The sequence below is a fragment of the Salvelinus alpinus genome, chromosome 35, assembly GCF_045679555.1.
Source record: "Salvelinus alpinus chromosome 35, SLU_Salpinus.1, whole genome shotgun sequence".
NCBI classification, from domain to species: Eukaryota; Metazoa; Chordata; class Actinopteri; order Salmoniformes; family Salmonidae; genus Salvelinus; species Salvelinus alpinus.
This window is the reverse complement of record NC_092120.1, coordinates 2,918,230-2,938,142: the sequence shown is the minus strand read 5'-3', so window position 1 is coordinate 2,938,142 and position 19,913 is coordinate 2,918,230. Positions and strand designations below refer to the sequence as shown.

Below are 19,913 nucleotides of genomic sequence, written 5' to 3'. Positions count from 1 at the left end.
CTTTATTTTTTTGAGCAGTGTATTTTTTTTAACACATCCATTTATCAAAGAGACTACAAAAATATTTAGAATTTTCTCACTCCTATTTCAGCCAAAGCTAAGATTCTGTACTGTACATAATGTCTCTCTGTGTCCTCTTAGATGGTCTTCTTAGAATGACATCTTAGAATGTCTCAGAATGACATTGAAAGGTTCTTGGCTGACAGGATGGTTACTGGACTGGAAGGAAACTTCCTGGATTAATGTATCTCACTGTGGCGTAATCATGGAGATTTATTGTAAGGCATTCAAATATTTAAAGAACGCCCCAAATCCATTTCTCTCCAGCTCAAACCGTATGCTTCTCTAGCATTCATTCTGCTTATCAGTAGGACATGCACAAAGTCTAATATAACTGACCATAAAGCGAATCCACCGAAAGAGATTCAATGAAATAGTGATCAGTATGAGAGCTCAGTAGGTCTTGGTATGGCAACTCAGTACCTCGTCCCACCCAGTATTTTTAACCCTAAACAGAAGGGCACAGGCCTGTGTTTGGGGCACAACAGTGCACCTGGACGCACCACACACGTTCTGCACATGGGATCTCCATCGTCCTATTGTGTGTTTTAGGTGACAACAAAAAGGAGGGGCTATTCCTCAAGGTAAAAGGAAAGAGAAAAGACTAGGTGTGTGAAGTCAGCAGGACGACCTGAGCTATCCAGCAGACATCCCTGAACCCCTTGCCAAGACAGATCTCATTCTCAGGTAAGAGGGGATTCACTGGCTTTCCCAGGCCCTGTTTTACAACCATCTGTGTTGTTATAATCACTTACACATCCATAGGGTGGGGTGTTGCTATAGCACCATTAGGTTCTGAAGATTGTATGGCTGTAATGGTGATCATTGTATATATTTGGATGGTCAGTGTAAATTCACTTTGTAAAGACTAAATATTCTCAGAAGGTTGAGCTAGGTTGGTGTGTTCCCTACGAAAGGCAGTTGTCAGGTAGTAAATATATGGATAGGTATCCTTGACCTTGAGTGAAGACATGCTGATCAGCATGGTGACCTTCAGTACTATTAGACTGCAACAGGGAAAATGGCATTCTGGGCATATTGGAATATAATATTACAATAAGGTCGGAAATATTCTGTTTCCCTCTATAAATTCAAATGTATGTGTTATGTTTCAGTATATGAATGCTCAAAAAAATGGGTAAATAACTATTTGTAGTTCACAATGTCACCCATATTGTATCTGATGTGAACTATACACATAATAGTATTTAAATGTAGGATTCATTCCCAACATCGTCAGTTGGAGTTGGGGCATTAGAAAAGTAGAAAACTCATTCTAAAAAATCTGGTAGGAAAAGTTGGATTACTAGATTTGACCTGGTCTTCAAATGGTGGAATTGTCCATTGTAAAACAAACTAGTTTTTACCAGAATGAAGGAGATAGGTGTCGTATTTCTATATTTCCAAAACATTGCAGTGTAAACCCCAGTGAGTGACCAAGGTCGAGCCAAGGGTGTCCTGAGGCCTGTGGCGTCCGCCCCACATTTCCTCCCTCAGCTGTTTTCTCTCCAAACACCCACAATGCCCTCCTGCTGCGTCTCGGTGTCTGTCTCACACCACAAGGACATTTTACTCCTTCATCCTCACTGTGTTTGGGAACAAGAATGGGACTGTGCAGGAGGGCAACATAGACACAATGGTTTCAATGACATTAGTTCATTATTGATCAAGCGAGTATAATCATACAGTATAATCCCTCTTCAGCTAGGAATAACAAGGGTTAATTCAAGATGGTGTTACATTCTAGGAATGACCACAATGGTTACTGGTATGTCAAATCAAATCTTATTTGTCAAATGAGCCGAATACAACAGGTATTTGTATTTTACCTAATGAACAGGTTCACTTTATTTGAACCAAATCTATATTTTCACCTTACAGTGAAATGCTTACTTACAAGTCCCTAACCAACAATGCAGTTTTAAGAAACTGTTTTATTAAAGTGACTATGCATAGATAATAACAGAGAGGAGCAGCAGTGTAAAAGGGGGGGGGGGGGGGGGGGCGCAATGCAAATAGTTTGGGTAGCCATTTGATTAGATGTTCAGGAGTCTTATGGCCTGGGGCTAGAAGCTGTTTAGAAGCCTCTTGGACCTAGACTTGTGAGATGTTATGCTGTTATAACAGATGCCTTTTCTCCTTTTGCTCCCAGTCAGGTTGTGTGCAAGATGGGCCAATTCTCAGTTCTGGTTATGCTGGCAGGTAAATCAGACATTTTCATGATAAAACTGTATGGGGTAATGCAACAGATGAATTCTTCAAAATAAAATAAATATTATTAAAGATTTTATGGACATTAGTACAGAAAGCTACAGTGGGCACTACAAATCAGTGAAACAACAGACAAGTTCTGCTTAGCCTTAGAAGGATTGTTTTAATGCACTTGACATTGACCTTTTGTGTCCTTCCAAGAAATGACGGTTGACCTTGACCCTTAACATGATCAAAAATACATATCAACTTAGATCCATCCACCAAATGCCAAATGTTTTAAAAATGTTTCTTCTTTTTCTCTCCTAGTTCTCTGTGGATTCTTCGAGGAAATTGAAGCAAGTAAGAAAAATCTGCTTTAGTGTTGTCTCTTGTTGTCTGACGGGTTGGTCAAAACTTGCTCTTTGTTACACTCTGTTTTTCATGAGGTTTTTGTTTTTATGTGACTGTGAATGAGAACTAACTATTGTCAGCAGATTTGATCACTGTCACTTAAACCAGTCACACACTGTGCAGACAGTCAGAGCAACATGTGTTTTATTTGCTTGAGGTTCATTACCTGTTCTCTCCCCCCCCCCCCCCCCCCCCCTCTCTGCAGATCCATTTGTTTACAGTAAGTAGCTCATTCCTCTACACTCGTTCAAAACCACCACCAAACAAAATGAACATAGTGGTATGTAAGTGACCATATTCTTATTGGATATGAAATGACATCAGAAATATGCTTCTGTCATTGGATGAATCATTGTACCTGTGTGACCCTGAGCTGTTGAATGTTGAATTTCCCAGACTATGAGAGACTACGAATTGGAGGCCTGATCATTGCAGGCTTGCTTGTAGCAGGTGGATTGTTTGTCCTACTTAGTAAGTACACATAGTCCAATTACTAATAAGTTCTTACATTATGAATGTAACTCAAGAGGATAGACCCAGACTTTGTCAGTGTTTGTAGTAACATCTCATTATTCTCTCTTCAGATCCCAAATGCACTAGAAAGAACAAGTAAGAGCCTATGTTCTATCCATATGTTTATAAACCCTTTACTAGGCATACATAGACACTTCACAACTAATTTATACTGTATAAGAAATGTCCTTTCATATGATTGTTACATTGTACTGTTGTACTGTGTGTGTAATTTTTTTAATCTGTTCCAATGTCTATTTTTTATTTTCTTTCTCCAACAACTAAAGAAAATCTGAAGATGACACAAGTGAACTCTAAGCGTCTCTAAAGGATGGAATCTGACTAACTGGTTGCTGTTGTTCTAATGATGAAGATTCGGGGGTGGGAATGGGGCAGGGTTCTGGCCATGACAATGTAATGACACCTGAATGGATGTGAGAGTGGATGAAGGGTGGGTGGACCACAATACATCTATTTACTGTTTTGTTTCTTTATTGGCAAAAATATATGGGTTTATTTTAAGGTGTTTTATGGTGGTAGTGAGATGTATGATCGAACAACTGATACATTTAATTTAGCTATAGGCTCTAGGCATTATGGTCAAACAAAGTTCTATTGAGCTAAAACGATTAGCCTTCAATTGTTTGTGTAAATTCTTATTAATGAAAAGCCAAATAAATACCATTGAACACCATTGTTAGAAGTAAACAACATGTAAAACTGTTTGTGTTCAGAGATGTGCACTGTGCATGCTCTCACGGTAGAATATGTAACCAAAGCAGGTACTCTACACAACTATTTTGAATATATTGATGTGATAATGTTCGATTTGGTATCTGCCATATCACCGTTTTTACATAGGCTAATTATTTGTTATAGCAACAACAGGTCATTGAAAGCAACCAATGACAAACAAATAATAAAATCCTCCTCCTCTCCAACGCATGCAACTTCAATTTAAACTCAGCCTATTTTCAAGCTGAGCAAACCTGTTGAGCCTCAGTGAAAAAGGGTGTTGGCGTCTGTCTGACTCAAGAGTACGTTCGTCTATTGTGTGTCGCTCCATGCCCGACATTTCCAGTTTTTTTCCCCCCTACACACATCTCCATTTGGGTTTAACTCGTGTCGGAGGTAAGTTTTCATTTTCTAACAATTAGAGTTCGAGTGAATGCTCAGCTGTAGTTTCATCAAAAGTATGAGTATGTTAACCGTTATTTATTCTATTCATTACATCATCCTTAAAGATAACAATAGGCTAATCTTGTCTAAGTAATTTCTAAAATGTTTCCTTTGCGCATCTTTGACCAAGACAAACGTATCACTCTATATTTTCCAGTAGTAGTAGCCTATCTCTCGTAAGACCTTAAAATAACTTTAATTCCTTTATAGGCATATCCTTTTCTTTATAGGCATATCATTTTATTTCCAGACAAGAGTTGCTCAGATTTGGGGAAACGTTGAGTAGTCTAACTAAAATACTCCAAAGGGTACAATCTTTATTAGGCTATTAATTGTGTTTATAGAACAAAGATCAAACCTGCATGTAATGTACTTTCAGTTTGTAGCCTAGAGTATAGGCCTATGCGAGACAGACAGAACGAGCGCATATGAGCCAGAGCCATGTGCAAGTATTATAAATACGGTTTCTTCGTCACGCAGACGTATTTGTAAAAACCTGCTTTTATTAATTCAGTTCGTTACTCACGCTGTTCTATAACAGTGTTCTGGATGTTGTTTGTAATATCCAAACAAAAAGTCCGTAACCAATAGGCCTAAAGCAACTTTTCGGCCATCGGAAACTTTTCTTCTCGTTTCTATTCTGTTTAGCGCTGGTGTCCAGGCAGTCTTATAAAAGAGGGAGGACCCAATTAAATCCGCGGATATTCAGTATTTTATCTGGCATTACGCTCATGGAAAACAACGGAACATGTGGTCCAACCTTTATTGTATTCAATACATTTTTCTAGAGCCAGATTGTTAATGTCTGTTGTGCTCATCATCCAGTTGTGGTCCAGCTGTGCTTTGATAGGTGGAGGGGTGGTCAGGCGTAATGATGGGATAATAACTTTACATATCCTCTCCCATTAGCCTATCGATTTTTTTTACTGGATCAGAATATTAAGTATGTTATTAAATTAATGTTGCAAGATAATACGTTTGGGACTGGTAGGCTAGTTGGTGTGCTGTCCTTCTGTAATGGAAAATGCATCAGTGCACATGCTGTGGTGTGTGGGGAATTATATTTGAATTACCATTTCTATTCAACAGCTTGGTGGTACCCTTCACACACTATTCTGCCAACCCAAACCGTAGGCTACCATGCAGGCTTGGATATTTTATTTTCACATTGTCCTTTTCAGCATGGCTCCTGCAACTATGGTGATGCGTAACCAGGCCAACACAGTACAGCATGGCTCAGTTATGTTCTGCTCACTAGTGTGACATGGGTAGGCTAATAGACATTTTGAAATGGTATGAATGATTGATTAGTAGACAGACATGTTATTATGAAATTGCTGTTCTATTTAAATTCTGATACAAAAACTGCATGTCCCAAGTCTCCTGTAGGCTATGCTTATGGATCTGTGATAACAGGGATCTGGGATTCTGGTACAGTGCTAACAGCTCAGCTGATAAGAAGCCTGATAGAGCTGTTATCCTGGACTGATCTTTATTCACTGTGGTTACTCCAGCACAGTGCTGTTGCTAAGGTGATTGATACTGACAGACAGACTTATAACTGACATATAAATGTTATCTCACACTCAAAAGCTAAACGTATTCTACTGCCTTCAGTGGGTCGCCTACTGCCGGCTCTAATTATATACCATGTTTGTCTAGACCTCAAATACGGACGAGCAACGTTCAAAAGTGAGGACCTCGGAGAGACTGCCTCATTAAAAATGAGAGATTCAGTGTGATTACAGAGTTTGACTCTTATTTATTCTGTGAGACATTACAAATCACAAGAGAAGATAGGCAAGCCATGGTTCTATATTTCCTCAGTTTAAGGCTCATTTGACTTAGATTCAGATAATTAGGGTTCATCACACATTCACCATAGCAACAACATCACTCTTTACTTCAGATATATGAAAAGCTTATTATTTCAAGGCCTCCCTGCCTCAGAAGCACAGCAAAGCAACACCAAAGTCTTTCCCTTGAAGAGAAGGCCGTATGACTTCTTTAAACAGTGGAGCTGCTGTTCCTGCTATTGCTAACCTTGTGGCTGTGGGTAGGAGGGATGAGTCATGGTTATAGTATGCCACGTCCCCCCTCTCCATTGAGCAGCCAGAGGAACACATTGCCCTGCTTTGCTCCAGCAGCTACTCCTTCATCAAACACTAGCAACAAGGAAGTAGCTTCAATTAGAGGTCGGCCGATTATGATTTTTCAACGCCGATACCGATTATTGCAGGACCAAAAAGCCGATGCCGATAAATCGGCCGATTTTTTGTAATAATGACAATTACAACAATACAGAATGAACAATGAACACTTTTATTTTAACTTAATATAATAAATCAATAAAATCTATTTAGTCTCAAATAAATAGTGAAACATGTTCAAGTGTTGGAGAAGAAAGTAAAAGTGCAATATATGCCATGTAAGAAAGCTAACGTTTAAGTTCCTTGCTCAGAACACGAGAACATATAAAAGCTGGTGGTTCCTTTTAACATGAGTCTTCAATATTCCCAGGTAAGAAGTTTTAGGTTGTAGTTATTATAGGACTGTTTTTCTCTATACCATTTGTATTTCATATACCTTTGACTATTGGATGTTCTAATAGGTACTTTAGTATTGCCAGCCTAATCTCGGGAGTTGATAGGCTTGAAGTCATAAACAGCACAATGCTTGAAGCATTGCGAAGAGCTGCTGGCAAACGCTGTAAAGTGCTGTTTGAATGAATGCTTACGAGCCTGCTGCTGCCTCAAATCATAGACTTAATTATAATATAATAACACACAGAAATACGAGCCTTAGGTCATTAATATGGTCAAATCCGGAAACTATCATTTCGAAAACCAAACGTTTATTCTTTCAGTGAAATACGGAACCGTTCCGTATTTAATCTAACGGGTGACATCCATAAGTCTAAATATTGCAGTTACATTGCACAACCTTCAATGTTATGTCATAATTACATAAAATTCTGGCAAATTAGTTCGCAAGAGCCAGGCGGCCCAAACTGTTGCATATACCCTGACTCTGCGTGCAAAGAATGCAAGAGAAGTGACACAATTTCCCTAGTTTAATATTGCCTGCTGACATGAATTTATTTTAACTAAATATGCAGGTTTAAAAAAATATATACTTCTGTGTATTGATTTTAAGAAAGGCATTGATGTTTATGGTTAGGTACATTCGTGCAACGATTGTGCTTTTTTCGCAAATGTGCTTTTGATAATAATCCCACATTTGGCGAAGTTGGCTGTCTTTGTTAGGAAGAAATGGTCTTAACGCAGTTCGCAACGAGCCAGGCGGCCCAAACTGCTGCATATACCCTGACTCTGTTGCACAGAATGCAAGAGAAGTAACACAATTTCCCTAGTTAAAAGAAATTCATGTTAGCAGGCAATATTAACTAAATATGCATGTTTAAAAATATATACTTGTGTATTGATTTTAAGAAAGGCATTGATGTTTATGGTTAAATACACATTGGTGCAACGACAGTGCTTGTTCTGCGAATGCGCTTGTTAAATCACACATTTAGCGAAGTAGGCTGTGATTCAATGATAAATTAACAGGCACCGCATCGATTATATGCAACGCAGGACAAGCTAGATAAACTAGTAATATTAACAACCATGTGTAGTTAACTAGTGATTATGTTAAGATTGATTGTTTTTTATAAGATACGTTTAATGCTAGCTAGCACCTTACCTTGGCTCCTTGCTGCACTCGCGTAACAGGTGGTCAGCCTGCCACGCAGTCTCCTCATGGAGTGCAATGTAATCGGCCATGATCGGTGTCCAAAAATGCTGATTACCGATTGTTATGAAAACTTGAAATCGGCCCTAATTAATTGGCCATTCCGATGAATCGGTCGACCTCTAGCTTCAATAGCCATCTATGGCTGACTGACAGAAATACAACACTCTGTATGAGCAAATATCGACTACAGTTTACCCAGCTAACTTAAAACGTTCACAAAAACGTCTGGTATTCGTGTCTGTCTGGTTCGGTTTTGGTTGTGAGACAGCGTGGAAGTATGTACCCAGAACGTTTTTAATCAACAATTCTGACAGCATGAAATAAATAGGTTAAATATCAGATGTTCTTTATTCCAGATGTAATATGAATACATACATGCAATACTGTAGTACTCTATCACAGTCCCTTACCACATTAGAATGGTTTCCCAGTGTGTGTGTGTTCCTATTATACCTCAAAGGGTGCTGCCTAGTCTCAGTGGCATGTTTTGTTCCTAAATTAGCTGCACGCTAAATTCCTGCATGCTAGATTCCTACACGCTAGATTCCTGCACCGCCTTCTTTATTAGCCAGGCCAGATCCTCTCTATGGGGGAGCGAAGAGTGAACCTGTATGAGTATGGAGAGCTGACTGGGTCATAGTGGGAGTTGTACACATACACACACACACACACACACACACACACACACACACACACACACACACACACACACACACACACACACACACACACACACACACACACACACACACACACACACACACACACACACACACACACACACACACACACACACACAGGACAAACACATATTCACTGTAAACATTCTGTTTACACAGAACCCCTGTGAGTGTGGAGCAGTGACTAGGTCATAGTTGGGAGTTTCATCAACACACACATCTGACATTGAAGCTTTGTTCCTCAGCCTGACAATCTTTCAGTGGTCTTTTTTGATTTTTGATTTTTTTACTAGGCAAGTCAGTTAACAACAGACGCTGGGCCAATTGTGCGCCGCCCTATGGGACTCCCAATCACGGCTGGTTGTGATACAGCCTGGAATCGAACCAGGGTCTGTAATGACACCTCTAGCACTGAGATGCAGTGACCTTAGACCGCTGCACCACTCGGGAGCCCGTATTGTGTGATATGGAAAGACAAACTTACCTGTTCCGAGGCCTCATGGAACTCTTAGATTAGTCATATGGCATTGGACACTGCTGTTACTCAAACCTTTACCCAGCTGGCATTACGTCTCTCTGCCTCTGTAGTGGGAGCCGCAGAAACTTGATCTCCAATCCTCCTCATGTTGGTAGGCAGAGTGAATAGAGGGAGAAGAGAGTAATAGAAGAGACTTCACAATCACAAAGAAAACCAAACAATTCTAGATTTGATCAATTCCACAAGTACCTTTACAAGTAACTTCACACAAGTAATTTCCCCCTTATGTGATTATTCTTACTACTAATAAATGTAGCTAGTCCTAGGATGACCTTCTGAATCATTTGTTATAAAATCACACATAACAGAAGGGAGAATGAAGTCTTCCAGTGATCTACCATTACAGTGAGAACTACAACATGGTAATCTGTTTACCTCATAAATGAATGGCTTTTCAGGCAGGGCCAGGAGCCTATGAGTAGCTGCATCATTAACTCCTTTTATCCTTTTGAAGAAAAATGTCCACAGGCTCTTTGAAGCCCTCAGATCCAATATTTTAGGCTTCTGGGCTTCCTCCGAAATAACTGTGAATTGAGGGTTCTGCACTGTACCAATGTGACAGACTGGCCAGCATTCTGGAATATATCTCCTGGGATTCTTAATGATACTGCAGATAGAGGGGTCTGGACCCGCTGTAGAGGAATGGGTGAGTCGTGACTGACTGAGATGGCCAGATGGAATGACAGGGAGTTAGGAAAAGAGAAAGGGAGTGGATGTGAATAAGGGAGTAAGCACAGATGTGAATGCGGGTGGGACTGGTGTGGGTGTGTACTCATCGTAAGTTTAGACAAGACCCTATTGTGAATGAGCAGGTTAGTGAGTGAAGTGGGATACAATGTAGGATCTGATCATAAAGGTGGAAATTATGAAAAAAGTATTGAGTGAATGAATAAATGAATGAGTAGGCGCGGAGGAGGGCAGTGCAAGGCGAAGAGAGAGGGGTGAACCGAGTCGTACTGTTACCACACAAACGGCTGATTCTTCCTTTGCTTCAGGCATTCAGTGGCAGGAAGGCCAGCGTGACCCATGTTAGAACACTAATCCCATTATGACCAGGCCTGGTCTCCAGAGTGAATCTGCCTGGTGGGGAACTGAGGGGATGGCTAAGCACGATCCGCAGCACTGCCTAGCATTGTCTTGAACAGACAACCAACAACCCTAAACATTGCTACATGAATCTCACAAGATCGGCCACACCTCCACCTTTTGCTAAAATGTACTCTGTAATATGATTCCCAACTTGAATACGCGGAAAGAAAGAACCCCGGTAGAGTCTACCTCTCTCTCCCTGAATTGGATCGTAAACCATCCACGGCCGATTTTTGGAGGGCTTCCCGCTTGTTGCATTCCCTCTCCCTCACCAACGTTGCTGGGTAGAGGGAGGGTGCGCTCGGAAAGAAACCAGGGAGGGATTTTTTTCCCCTGGTCGCTGCCAAATGCCAAATAGTATGAGTCGCCATACACTGCTTGCTATAAGATGGAGGGAGGCTCTCTGTTTTAGCTGTGTGTTGTTGTAAAAGCTGTAGTGTTGTTATGGGAGCTGTAGTGTTGTTGTAGGAGCTGTAGTGTTGTTTTAGGAGCTGTAGTGTTGTTATAGGAGCTGTAGTGTTGTTATAGGAGCTGTAGTGTTGTTTTAGGAGCTGTAGTGTTGTTGTAAAAGCTGTAGTGTTGTTATAGGAGCTGTAGTGTTGTTATAGGAGCTGTAGTGTTGTTATAGGAGCTGTAGTGTTGTTATAGGAGCTGTAGTGTTGTTATAGGAGCTGTAGTGTTGTTATCGGAGCTGTAGTGTTGTTATAGGAGCTGTAGTGTTGTTATAGGAGCTGTAGTGTTGTTTTAGGAGCTGTAGTGTTGTTGTAAAAGCTGTAGTGTTGTTATAGGAGCTGTAGTGTTGTTATAGGAGCTGTAGTGTTGTTATCGGAGCTGTAGTGTTGTAATAGGAGCTGTAGTGTTGTTATAGGAGCTGTATTGTTGTTATAAAAGCTGTAGTGTTGTTATAGGAGCTGTAATGTTGTTTTAGGAGCTGTAGTGTTGTTATAGGAGCTGTAGTATTGTTATAGGAGCTGTAGTGTTGTTATAGGAGCTGTAGTGTTGTTATAGGAGCTGTAGTATTGTTATCGGAGCTGTAGTGTTGTTATAGGAGCTGCCCTTACAAAAATGTACCATGGTAATACAATGAAAAAAGTAGTACCATAGTAGTTTTTTCATTATACTACCAAGGCAGGAAAATACCAAGTGACCAAAAACATAGTAATTTATGTTACTCACATAATGTAACATTGACTACTCGCTATGCAATAGCAAAGTGTAGGCCTATTATACTCTTAAACCCCTTTTAGCTCATAGTGAAAAACCACAACACACATGGTCTAGTAGTGTAGTGTACCACCCTCTTAAACCCTGGAACCTGGATAGGATATGGTGAGAAGAATGAAGGGAGTCTGAATCCTTGAAGATTGTATCTGGTGCTTGTGCAGTATGTGGCTGGTGGCGTACACCACATGACGGAAAATAAATGTAGCCTTATCATGATTCGAAACAAAATTTGAGCGTAAGACAGTTGTGACATAAGGGATTTAGCTACCAAATCTCCTCAAGACTCCATTCCTGTCCAAATCAGTAGCCAGCCCTTTCAGAAACATCATGTTAGGCAGAGTATGATCGAAGAAGGCCAAATCCCTGGAACTCTGCTCCAGTCCCAGCATGTTTGTTATGTGGTTCCCATTGTCTCTCTTTTTCTCATGGATACTTTAGAAACCTGAGGGTGGGTTGTTGTTAGTGTGTGGTTGCTGATGGGTGAGGTGATTTCCTCTCTTTGTCTTTTATTCATAAGGTGTGATGGAAAATCACTGGGGTCTAGTTACTTTATGTTTTGTCGCTGGAGCCATGCTCAATGATCAAGCATTTTTTCCCATGTGGATTTTCTACTCCTTTATGTCATTTGACAGTTATATGATTATAAAGACATTATATCCCCAAATATATATTGAACAAGGAAAAGCTGAAACATAATTGGGTTTGAAGGTTTGGCATGAGATGAAGCAAAGCACTCTGGACAACATTCAAGATCACATGGGCTATGCTGCTCAGAAGCCATTTTGTACAAATCTAAATCAGAAATGGGACTCCAGGGAAAGCTAAACTTTGTCTGTTGACATTGGAACTGGTGTGAGCCAGTTTTGGGCACTATATGAGCTGCCATTAGCTTCCCGGGTTTGAAAAGGTCTAATCAAATCAAATAGGTAGTGGGACAAGGGTAATTTAATTCTACAAGTGGAGCCTTGATCAGACAATCAAGCGGGTAAACATTTTTTCATTTTGAATAGCAGAGCTGCTTATGTGGGTGTGAAAAGGGCAGGGAGGATGAGTGCCAATTTGCTAGGGTGCACTGCAGTCATAATGCTCAGATACTTTATTAAATAAAGTCAGTCTAATATTATAATATGATCATATTATTATGCCATTACTTTGTTTCACTCAATTGTTTATTTTCTGTCTTCCCCAGGTGAAAGAGAGTTTGAAGATGGCAAATATCTCTGCTTTGCTTTTATTGACATGTGAGTGGCAGGTCTTAAAGACCAATCATACACAGCTATTAATACCACTTCCTGCTTAGGTTTCCCCAAAGCTACAATCTCTGTTCATCTTGTTTTGCCCAGTCTTCACTCACAACTCTGGCTCAGTATTCAGCACAGTACATACTACTGTATGTTTTGAGTGAGAGAGAGAATATGTTTTTGTAATTTTATGAAATACATATGGTTATGGATATGAATAGTATACCAATCTAGAACTAAATAGAGGAAGGATAGATTCATTGACCTTCTCCAGTGCTATTCAAGGTCAAAGCTGTTGAGAGACCACTAAAGTTACAAGTGCACATGTCACAGGGACGGAAAGCTGACTTGTTTGGGACATTGTTGGGATGCCATGTTGTCAATGCATTATGCTGTGTGCTTACCATTGTGTCTCTTCTGTTAGCAGTTGCGTCCCTTGTGTTCGCAGAGGAGCAGAAAGAAAGTATGTAACTGACAATTGTTTATCATAATAGTGTTCCATAGTTTTATTACTCTAAATCTTTTGACATGCAATAATATGGTCTCCAAATAAATCATTGATTCACAAATTAAAGTAGGCCATTCGCAATTTGCCAAATTTGAGGTTGGGTGCGTTCCAGTTCTTTGTATTATTTTCGAAGGTGTCCAGATGCTGTATAAACTGACATTTGTCATATTTTTGTCCCTACAGTGGAGGAGGAGGATCCATTTACCTTTGGTGAGCAGAGAGATACATCTTTTAGAACACTCAACAACTCAACATTCCTGGCTTACTGTGTATGATTAATGCTTTTTTCCTTTCACTCTCTCTCTTCCATTCTTCTCTATCCTGCTCTCTCACTCCTGCTCTCTCACTCCTGCACTCTCTCACCTGCACTCTCTCCTGCTCTCTCTCCTGCTCTCTCTCTCGCTCTCTGTCGCTCTCTCTCTGTTCAGATTATCACAGGCTACGTGTTGGGGGGTTGATCCTGGCAGCAGTTCTGTGTCTGATCGGCATCACCATCCTCTTCAGTAAGACTCCATCACATAAACACATACACATACTCACACATGATGACACAGTCATAGCATGTATTTACACATGCTCACATCAACGTAGGACACAGATTGACTTGTGACCATTTCTTCTTATAACAGGCGGACACTGCAGATGCAAGTTCAACCAGGACAAAAGGTAAATGATCTATCGGATCAGTGCATGCTCAGTTCAGTCCAGATCAGGGCACACACTTTGTGTGAAACTGTACGTTCAGGTAGGTGTATGTGTGTGTGTTATGTAGCTAGGTGTCGTAATGTATAATGGAATGTAGTGTGAGTTGACATGCTGGTTTTCTCTCTGCAGGAGGAGGTCAGGAAGCAACGCTGCCCAGCCACTCAACGACCAAGGTCTGTTCCCCTGACCTCTCAATCTCCTCTCTGATTGGTCCACACTGTACACTGGATGATTCCTAGCCACCTGGATGCATAGTCTTTGCTAGAAATATAATTAACATATATAACTGACTGGCATGTTTGAGTGATCATTACAAAATATCCTCTTCAGAAAAAAGGATTATAAATCTGCTGCTATGTTGGAGCAACGGATGGTTTGGGCGTTATCTTGTTATTACGCTCTCCATCTGTTTCAGTGTTAGTTGCCTACTGCCAGGCCTTGGCATAGATAACACTGTCAGCAGGCATTGGCTGTGTTGTATGCCAGTCCTGCTATCACACAGGTGGCACAGAGACCCAAACACTGGCTGACAGATTCTTTCCACCATGACTCACTAACTCCCTCCAATTTTGGCGCTCTTTTTTAGATTTAGTCTAGTCTTAGTCATTTTAGCTAAAATATAACTAAGTCGCAATTTTGTCATTTGAATAAGGATTTAGTCTAGTTATTGTCAAAATTACGAAAACAGTGGCCAATTTTAGTCTAAATGCCTTTTCATCACATCACATTTATATTGCCTCATTAACCTATGTTAAACATAAACCACTGACTTCCATGTGCACAAACATACATAGGCTTGTCCTATCTTTCTGCATCTATTCTCTTCCCAACAGCAAAAAAATGACAAACATACAGTACCAGTCAACATTTTGGAAGCTGGGTGAGAGAATGCCAAGAGTGTGCAAAGCTGTCACCAAGGCAAAGTGTGGCTACTTTGAAGAATCTCAAATATAAAATATATTTAGATTTGTTTAACACTTTTTTGGTTACTACATGATTCCATATGTGTTATTTCATCGTTTTGATGTCTTCATTATTATTCTACAATGTAGAAAATAGTAAAAATCCCTTGAATGAGTAGGTGTGTCCAAACTTTTGACTGGTACTGCATATAAGAATATATAAGAATTATTTGGTCATGTAAATTCCTAATTCAGTCTACATACATATTACACATTACATACAAAACAAACAGACACATACAAGCTCAGCGAGAGAGAGAGAGAGGTAGCGAGAGAGATAGAGAGTAGCACATTCACCAGATGGTGCTGCATGGTATTGACAAAATAGTATTGGTTGCACTTTCATCACTCAGTCACGTCATTGCCATTGTTATCAGTGTTCCACAGATGCCGCGGCTACATTGGTGTCCAAAAGTAGAACTGGGGCTAATGACTTTGAACGGGAGCTAAGGACTGTTTTGTCTGATGATGTAGTCGAGACACTAAACCTTGAGTCCGAATCGAGTCCCCTGTGCTCACTTCCGAGTCCAAGTCTAAGTCACCAATCGTCGAGTCACAAGTCCCTATGGCTGAAGTCCTAGTCCCAGTGCTCGAGTCCTAGTCCAAGTGCTCAAGTGAGTCACTGGGTTCACATTAACTCAAAATTAAGTAATTTACCCAATCAAATATAGTGTAGTGGCAAGAGGAATTTAGTCAATAAATTGTTTTCTATCCCTTTACTTTTTTTTCTGTGCCACCAAATGTCTGCATATAGGCTAATTGTAATGTTACCAGTGCCACGTTCAGTTGCAAAATGTTCTCAGACGTTGCAGATAGAACTTCCATGAATACAGCCGACGTTATTCCTTATTCAACATGTCAGAAGCATGTTTGTTCAACATAGCATATTTCTATCTGAACATTCCAAAATGTTGCATCCTGCTGAATGCGCACCAGATTGTCCATCAATGCATGACAGAAAGAGAAAAACGTAGCTCTGGGATTATGGGTCATATCTAGAATCAAGCCGTTTCTCTGAGGAAAAGAGGGAGATTTGGCTTCGTTGGTTACAGAACCTGGCTATGAAATGCAGTGGGGAAAGTGGGAGGGTTGAGCGAGACTACAAATTCAAAGACAGACTTTTTTTAATATATTTTTTTTAAATAAAAAATAATAATAATTACCCCCTTTTCTCCCCAATTTCGTGGTATCCAATTGTTAGTAGTTACTATCTTGTCTCATCGCTACAACTCCCGTACGGGCTCGGGAGAGACGAAGGTCGAAAGCCATGCATCCTCCGAAACACAACCCAACCAAGCCGCACTGCTTCTTAACGCACCAATGTGTCGGAGGAAACACCGTGCACCTGGCGACCTGGTTAGCGCGCACTGCGCCCGGCCCACCACAGGAGTCGCTAGTGCGCGATGAGACAAGGATATCCCTACCGGCCAAACCCTCCCTAACCCGTACGACGCTAGGCCAATTGTGCGTCGCCCCACGGACCTCCCCGTCGCAGCCGGCTGCGACAGAGCCTCGGCGCGAACCCAGAGTGTCTGGTGGCACAGATAGCACAGCAATGCAGTGCCTTAGACCACTGCGCCAGCCGGGAGGCCCTCCAGACTATTTTTCTATACTCAAGGGATAGAAAAACATAGCTAGACTGTTGTTTTACTATTAAATTAAATTCTGCTATTGTTTTTAATTTTGTAAAGCAGCTTGTGTTTCTTACCAGGCAAAGGGTAGCTAACTAGAAGTGGTGGTGACTGGCTAGCTACGGGGAAGCAAGAAAGTCGCCTGTAGGGTTGAGCGGTATCCAGATTTTCATATCGTCAAACCGTCCTTCTCGCATCCCGGGATTTACGGTATTACTGGCTTAGTAAACAAGGGTCCATTAAAAGGCAACAACAACAAAAAATAGACAAGTAAAAGTAATTTCCATGGAGGCTGATAGGCTAAATATGCTAATGAGTGCAAGCAAAAATAAAATAATTGCAAAGACATGCAATCCAGTTCATAAAGTTATACATATATACTGTAGGTAGTAGCTACCGAAGGTCCTTTTTGGTGAGTTTGGACTGTCACGCCCTGGCCTTAGTTATCTTTGTTTTCTTTATTATTTTAGTTAGGTCAGGGTGTGACATGGGGGATGTATGTGTTTTGTATTGTCTAGGGGTTTTGTATGTTTATGGGGCAGTGTCTTGTCTAGGTGTATGTATGTCTATGGTTGCCTAGATTGGTTCTCAATTAGAGACAGCTGTCTATCGTTGTCTCTGATTGGGAACCATATTTAGGCAGCCATATTCATTAGGTAGTTCGTGGGTGATTGTCAGCACTATTTTGGATTATAGCGTCACGTTCTTTCGTTTTTTGTAGTTTGTAAAGTGTTCTTCGTTTTCGTCTTCATTAAAAATAGAAGATGTATTCAAACTACGCTGCGCTTTGGTCCTCCTCTCTTCCACCATATAACGATCGTGACAAGCAAATGTCAACGAGAGAAATTGTGCAAATGAATTCAGTTTTGCCGCTTGCTCTAGAGCAGCATGTGTACACACTGTGTCTATGTGGAGTCGTTAGGGCCACGGCCTGTCTGCCTGCTCTGCTCGGAGAAAAGAGCAGAGGAGCAGACTGAGGCTGCCGAGAACAGAGAGGAGACCACATGCTAGGAAATCAAAATAGCAGTGACAGCTGTATAGATAACTCATCCTAAGCACTTTGACTTCTCAAACACAGTAGAAAGCTAGAACTATATGATGCCCCGTCTCCTTGTTAATTCAGCCAGTTACTTAGCTAACTAGCAAGTTAAACCAAATACACAGCTGGACTCACCTGCTCCCGCTTTCTCCCATTGTGCTATTTACAAACAAACATGTGACTGGCTCAACCGTTCTGGTGGACTACGGTAAGCTTCATAATGTAAAATAATATGACACGTGAAATGAAGAACGCAATCTGCTTTATCTCCTAATGTTTTGCACAAGTTGACTGCAGGTATTTTCTTAAAAAGTAGCTACAAATATTACAATTCATTGAAAAACTTGTATAGGCGGAGTCGGAGCGGAGCTTGTCTGCCTATCTGCCCACACTCATCGCTTGCTCCCCCTGTAGCTCACCAGCTGATGTAGGCTGGGTGGGGCACATCCTTCCCACTGCTGAACAGAATTGCACTGCGCATCTGTGCTGCTAATATTAATTGTGCTTATCATCAAAAAGCTCTCAATCTGTCCAAAAACTCTTATCCAGTCCAGAACTATAGCCATGGCTGTCACTGTTTTGCCTGTGATCTGGGGACATGGATGACATGATCATTATGGCTGCCCAACGGAGAGCCGTATGTCTGTGTTATCTCACATGGCTTGGTAATTAATTGCTTTTAATGATTCCATATATTAAGTCATCTTTCTTTCTGTCCACAGCTCGGGCCAGTGAGTGCTAGGAACCAAATGCCCACCTGGCAGCAGGTCAAATCGACTTCCTGGTTCTGCGTCAAGAGATAAAAATTGATGGGTGGAGTTGGCCTGTATTTTGTCCAATGGTGGTTGTTTTTTAGAGAGTGGTGCTGTCTTCCCAAGAGGGAGGTGGTACTGTGCCATTGGAGATCAGAGGTGTGCTGCTTTTACCTGTGTTGCTGTTCTCCCTTCCGCCCATTACTCCTGTTTCTGCTCCGCCCAATACTCACACTGTAACTCGCCACCAGCAAGCACACACAGACTGACAAAGCAGGACACGATTTTTCCCCCATGTTCTTTGTATTTAAACAAATAACCAAAAGATGCTGTGTGTCGACTCACTCATTATTTCATTGCAATGTTTTTCACCTTTAGTGGCTCCAACTGTTTGTGGAAATTATGCGGTAGATTTGACTGTTTGTGTGCGTTTTGAATTGCCATACTGTCCCCTAATAATTTTACATGCATATACATTACTGTAAAATAGGTACCGGTAGCCATAAACTATAATGTCAATAACTATTCACACACCTTAATCTTGATTATTCCTATATACACTTTTCAGTTGAATGTAGAAAAGTGCGCTGGTCTATGCAGTAGAATCTGTTGTACGATAAATGCAATGTTTTTTAATAGTACAGAATGTTAAAATTATTTCAATAAGCGGATGATATAGTCTTGTTTGAGAGTGTTTGCCACCAAAACAAAATTCATGTTATTTTAGTTTGCTAGATACCACTCAAACAATTACAGTCCCTGAAGAGGGTTTTCTCCCCAATTGGCTTTTAATGAGTCACATCTAAATTGAGATGTTTCTTGCCAAATGAATAGATGGTGTCTATGTTTGTTTTTCAAATTAAAAGAGTTACCTTTTATGACTGTGTCCAATGTTACATTACATTATACTAATAGATGCTGGATCTCAAAAATAAAATAAGTCTCTGATAGGCTCCTCAAATGTAAATACTGCAAATACTTTTCTCTTTTTGAGTAAGGCCCGTGTCCTGAGTGGTTCAAAGCTACTTATACATCGCCATCTACTGGATTGCATGAGACACTGCAAAAAGACTTGTACAGTGTTTCTCAAACCCATAAAAGCATTTTTTTGGAACAGTATTTTTCACAAGACACTAAACTCTGTGGCCTTTGAATAACAGTAAATGCATTTTTAAAATGTAGTTGCCTTCTCAAAACATTAATACATTCATCAAAACTACACTGACTGTACAAAACATTAGGAATACCCGCTCTTTCCAGCCGGCATGGACCCTGGTGGTTAGATCGTTGGACTAGTTACTGAAAGGTCGCAAATTCAAATCCTCGAGCTGGCAAAGTAAACACCTGTCATTCTGCCCCTGAACAAGGCAGTTAACCCACTGTTCCTAGGCTGTCATTGTAAATAAGAATTTGTTCTTAACTGACTTGC

General features: G+C 40.6%; 1 protein-coding gene and 1 long non-coding RNA gene across 8 annotated transcripts; both read left to right on the top strand.

The window, feature by feature from the left end:
• Nucleotides 1–608: 608 nt before the first annotated feature.
• On the top strand, nt 609–3,871 carry LOC139564571 (uncharacterized). Of its 4 annotated transcripts, none has more exons than XR_011672781.1 (7): nt 609–747; nt 2,213–2,262; nt 2,581–2,613; nt 2,870–2,884; nt 3,061–3,135; nt 3,249–3,273; nt 3,465–3,871. It is a non-coding gene; the product is annotated as an uncharacterized lncRNA (long non-coding RNA). The 4 variants fall into 4 exon arrangements; XR_011672782.1 differs by having other exon boundaries at nt 2,870–2,944; XR_011672780.1 differs by having other exon boundaries at nt 2,870–2,948.
• Nucleotides 3,872–4,096: 225 nt separating this feature from the next.
• LOC139564570 (phospholemman-like) lies at nt 4,097–19,362 on the top strand. Of its 4 annotated transcripts, none has more exons than XM_071384197.1 (8): nt 4,097–4,308; nt 12,836–12,887; nt 13,315–13,350; nt 13,579–13,605; nt 13,824–13,898; nt 14,025–14,061; nt 14,230–14,273; nt 18,455–19,362. In XM_071384197.1, the coding sequence occupies exons 2-8, from the start codon at nt 12,854–12,856 to the stop codon at nt 18,472–18,474; spliced, it is 273 nt and encodes a 90-aa protein (XP_071240298.1). In that variant the 5' UTR covers nt 4,097–4,308; nt 12,836–12,853; the 3' UTR covers nt 18,475–19,362. The 4 variants fall into 4 exon arrangements, with proteins under 4 accessions (XP_071240298.1, XP_071240296.1, XP_071240299.1 ...); XM_071384195.1 differs by having other exon boundaries at nt 4,137–4,308; nt 13,312–13,350; XM_071384198.1 differs by lacking the exon at nt 4,097–4,308 and adding an exon at nt 5,446–5,624.
• The last annotated feature ends 551 nt before the right edge of the window (nt 19,363–19,913 follow it).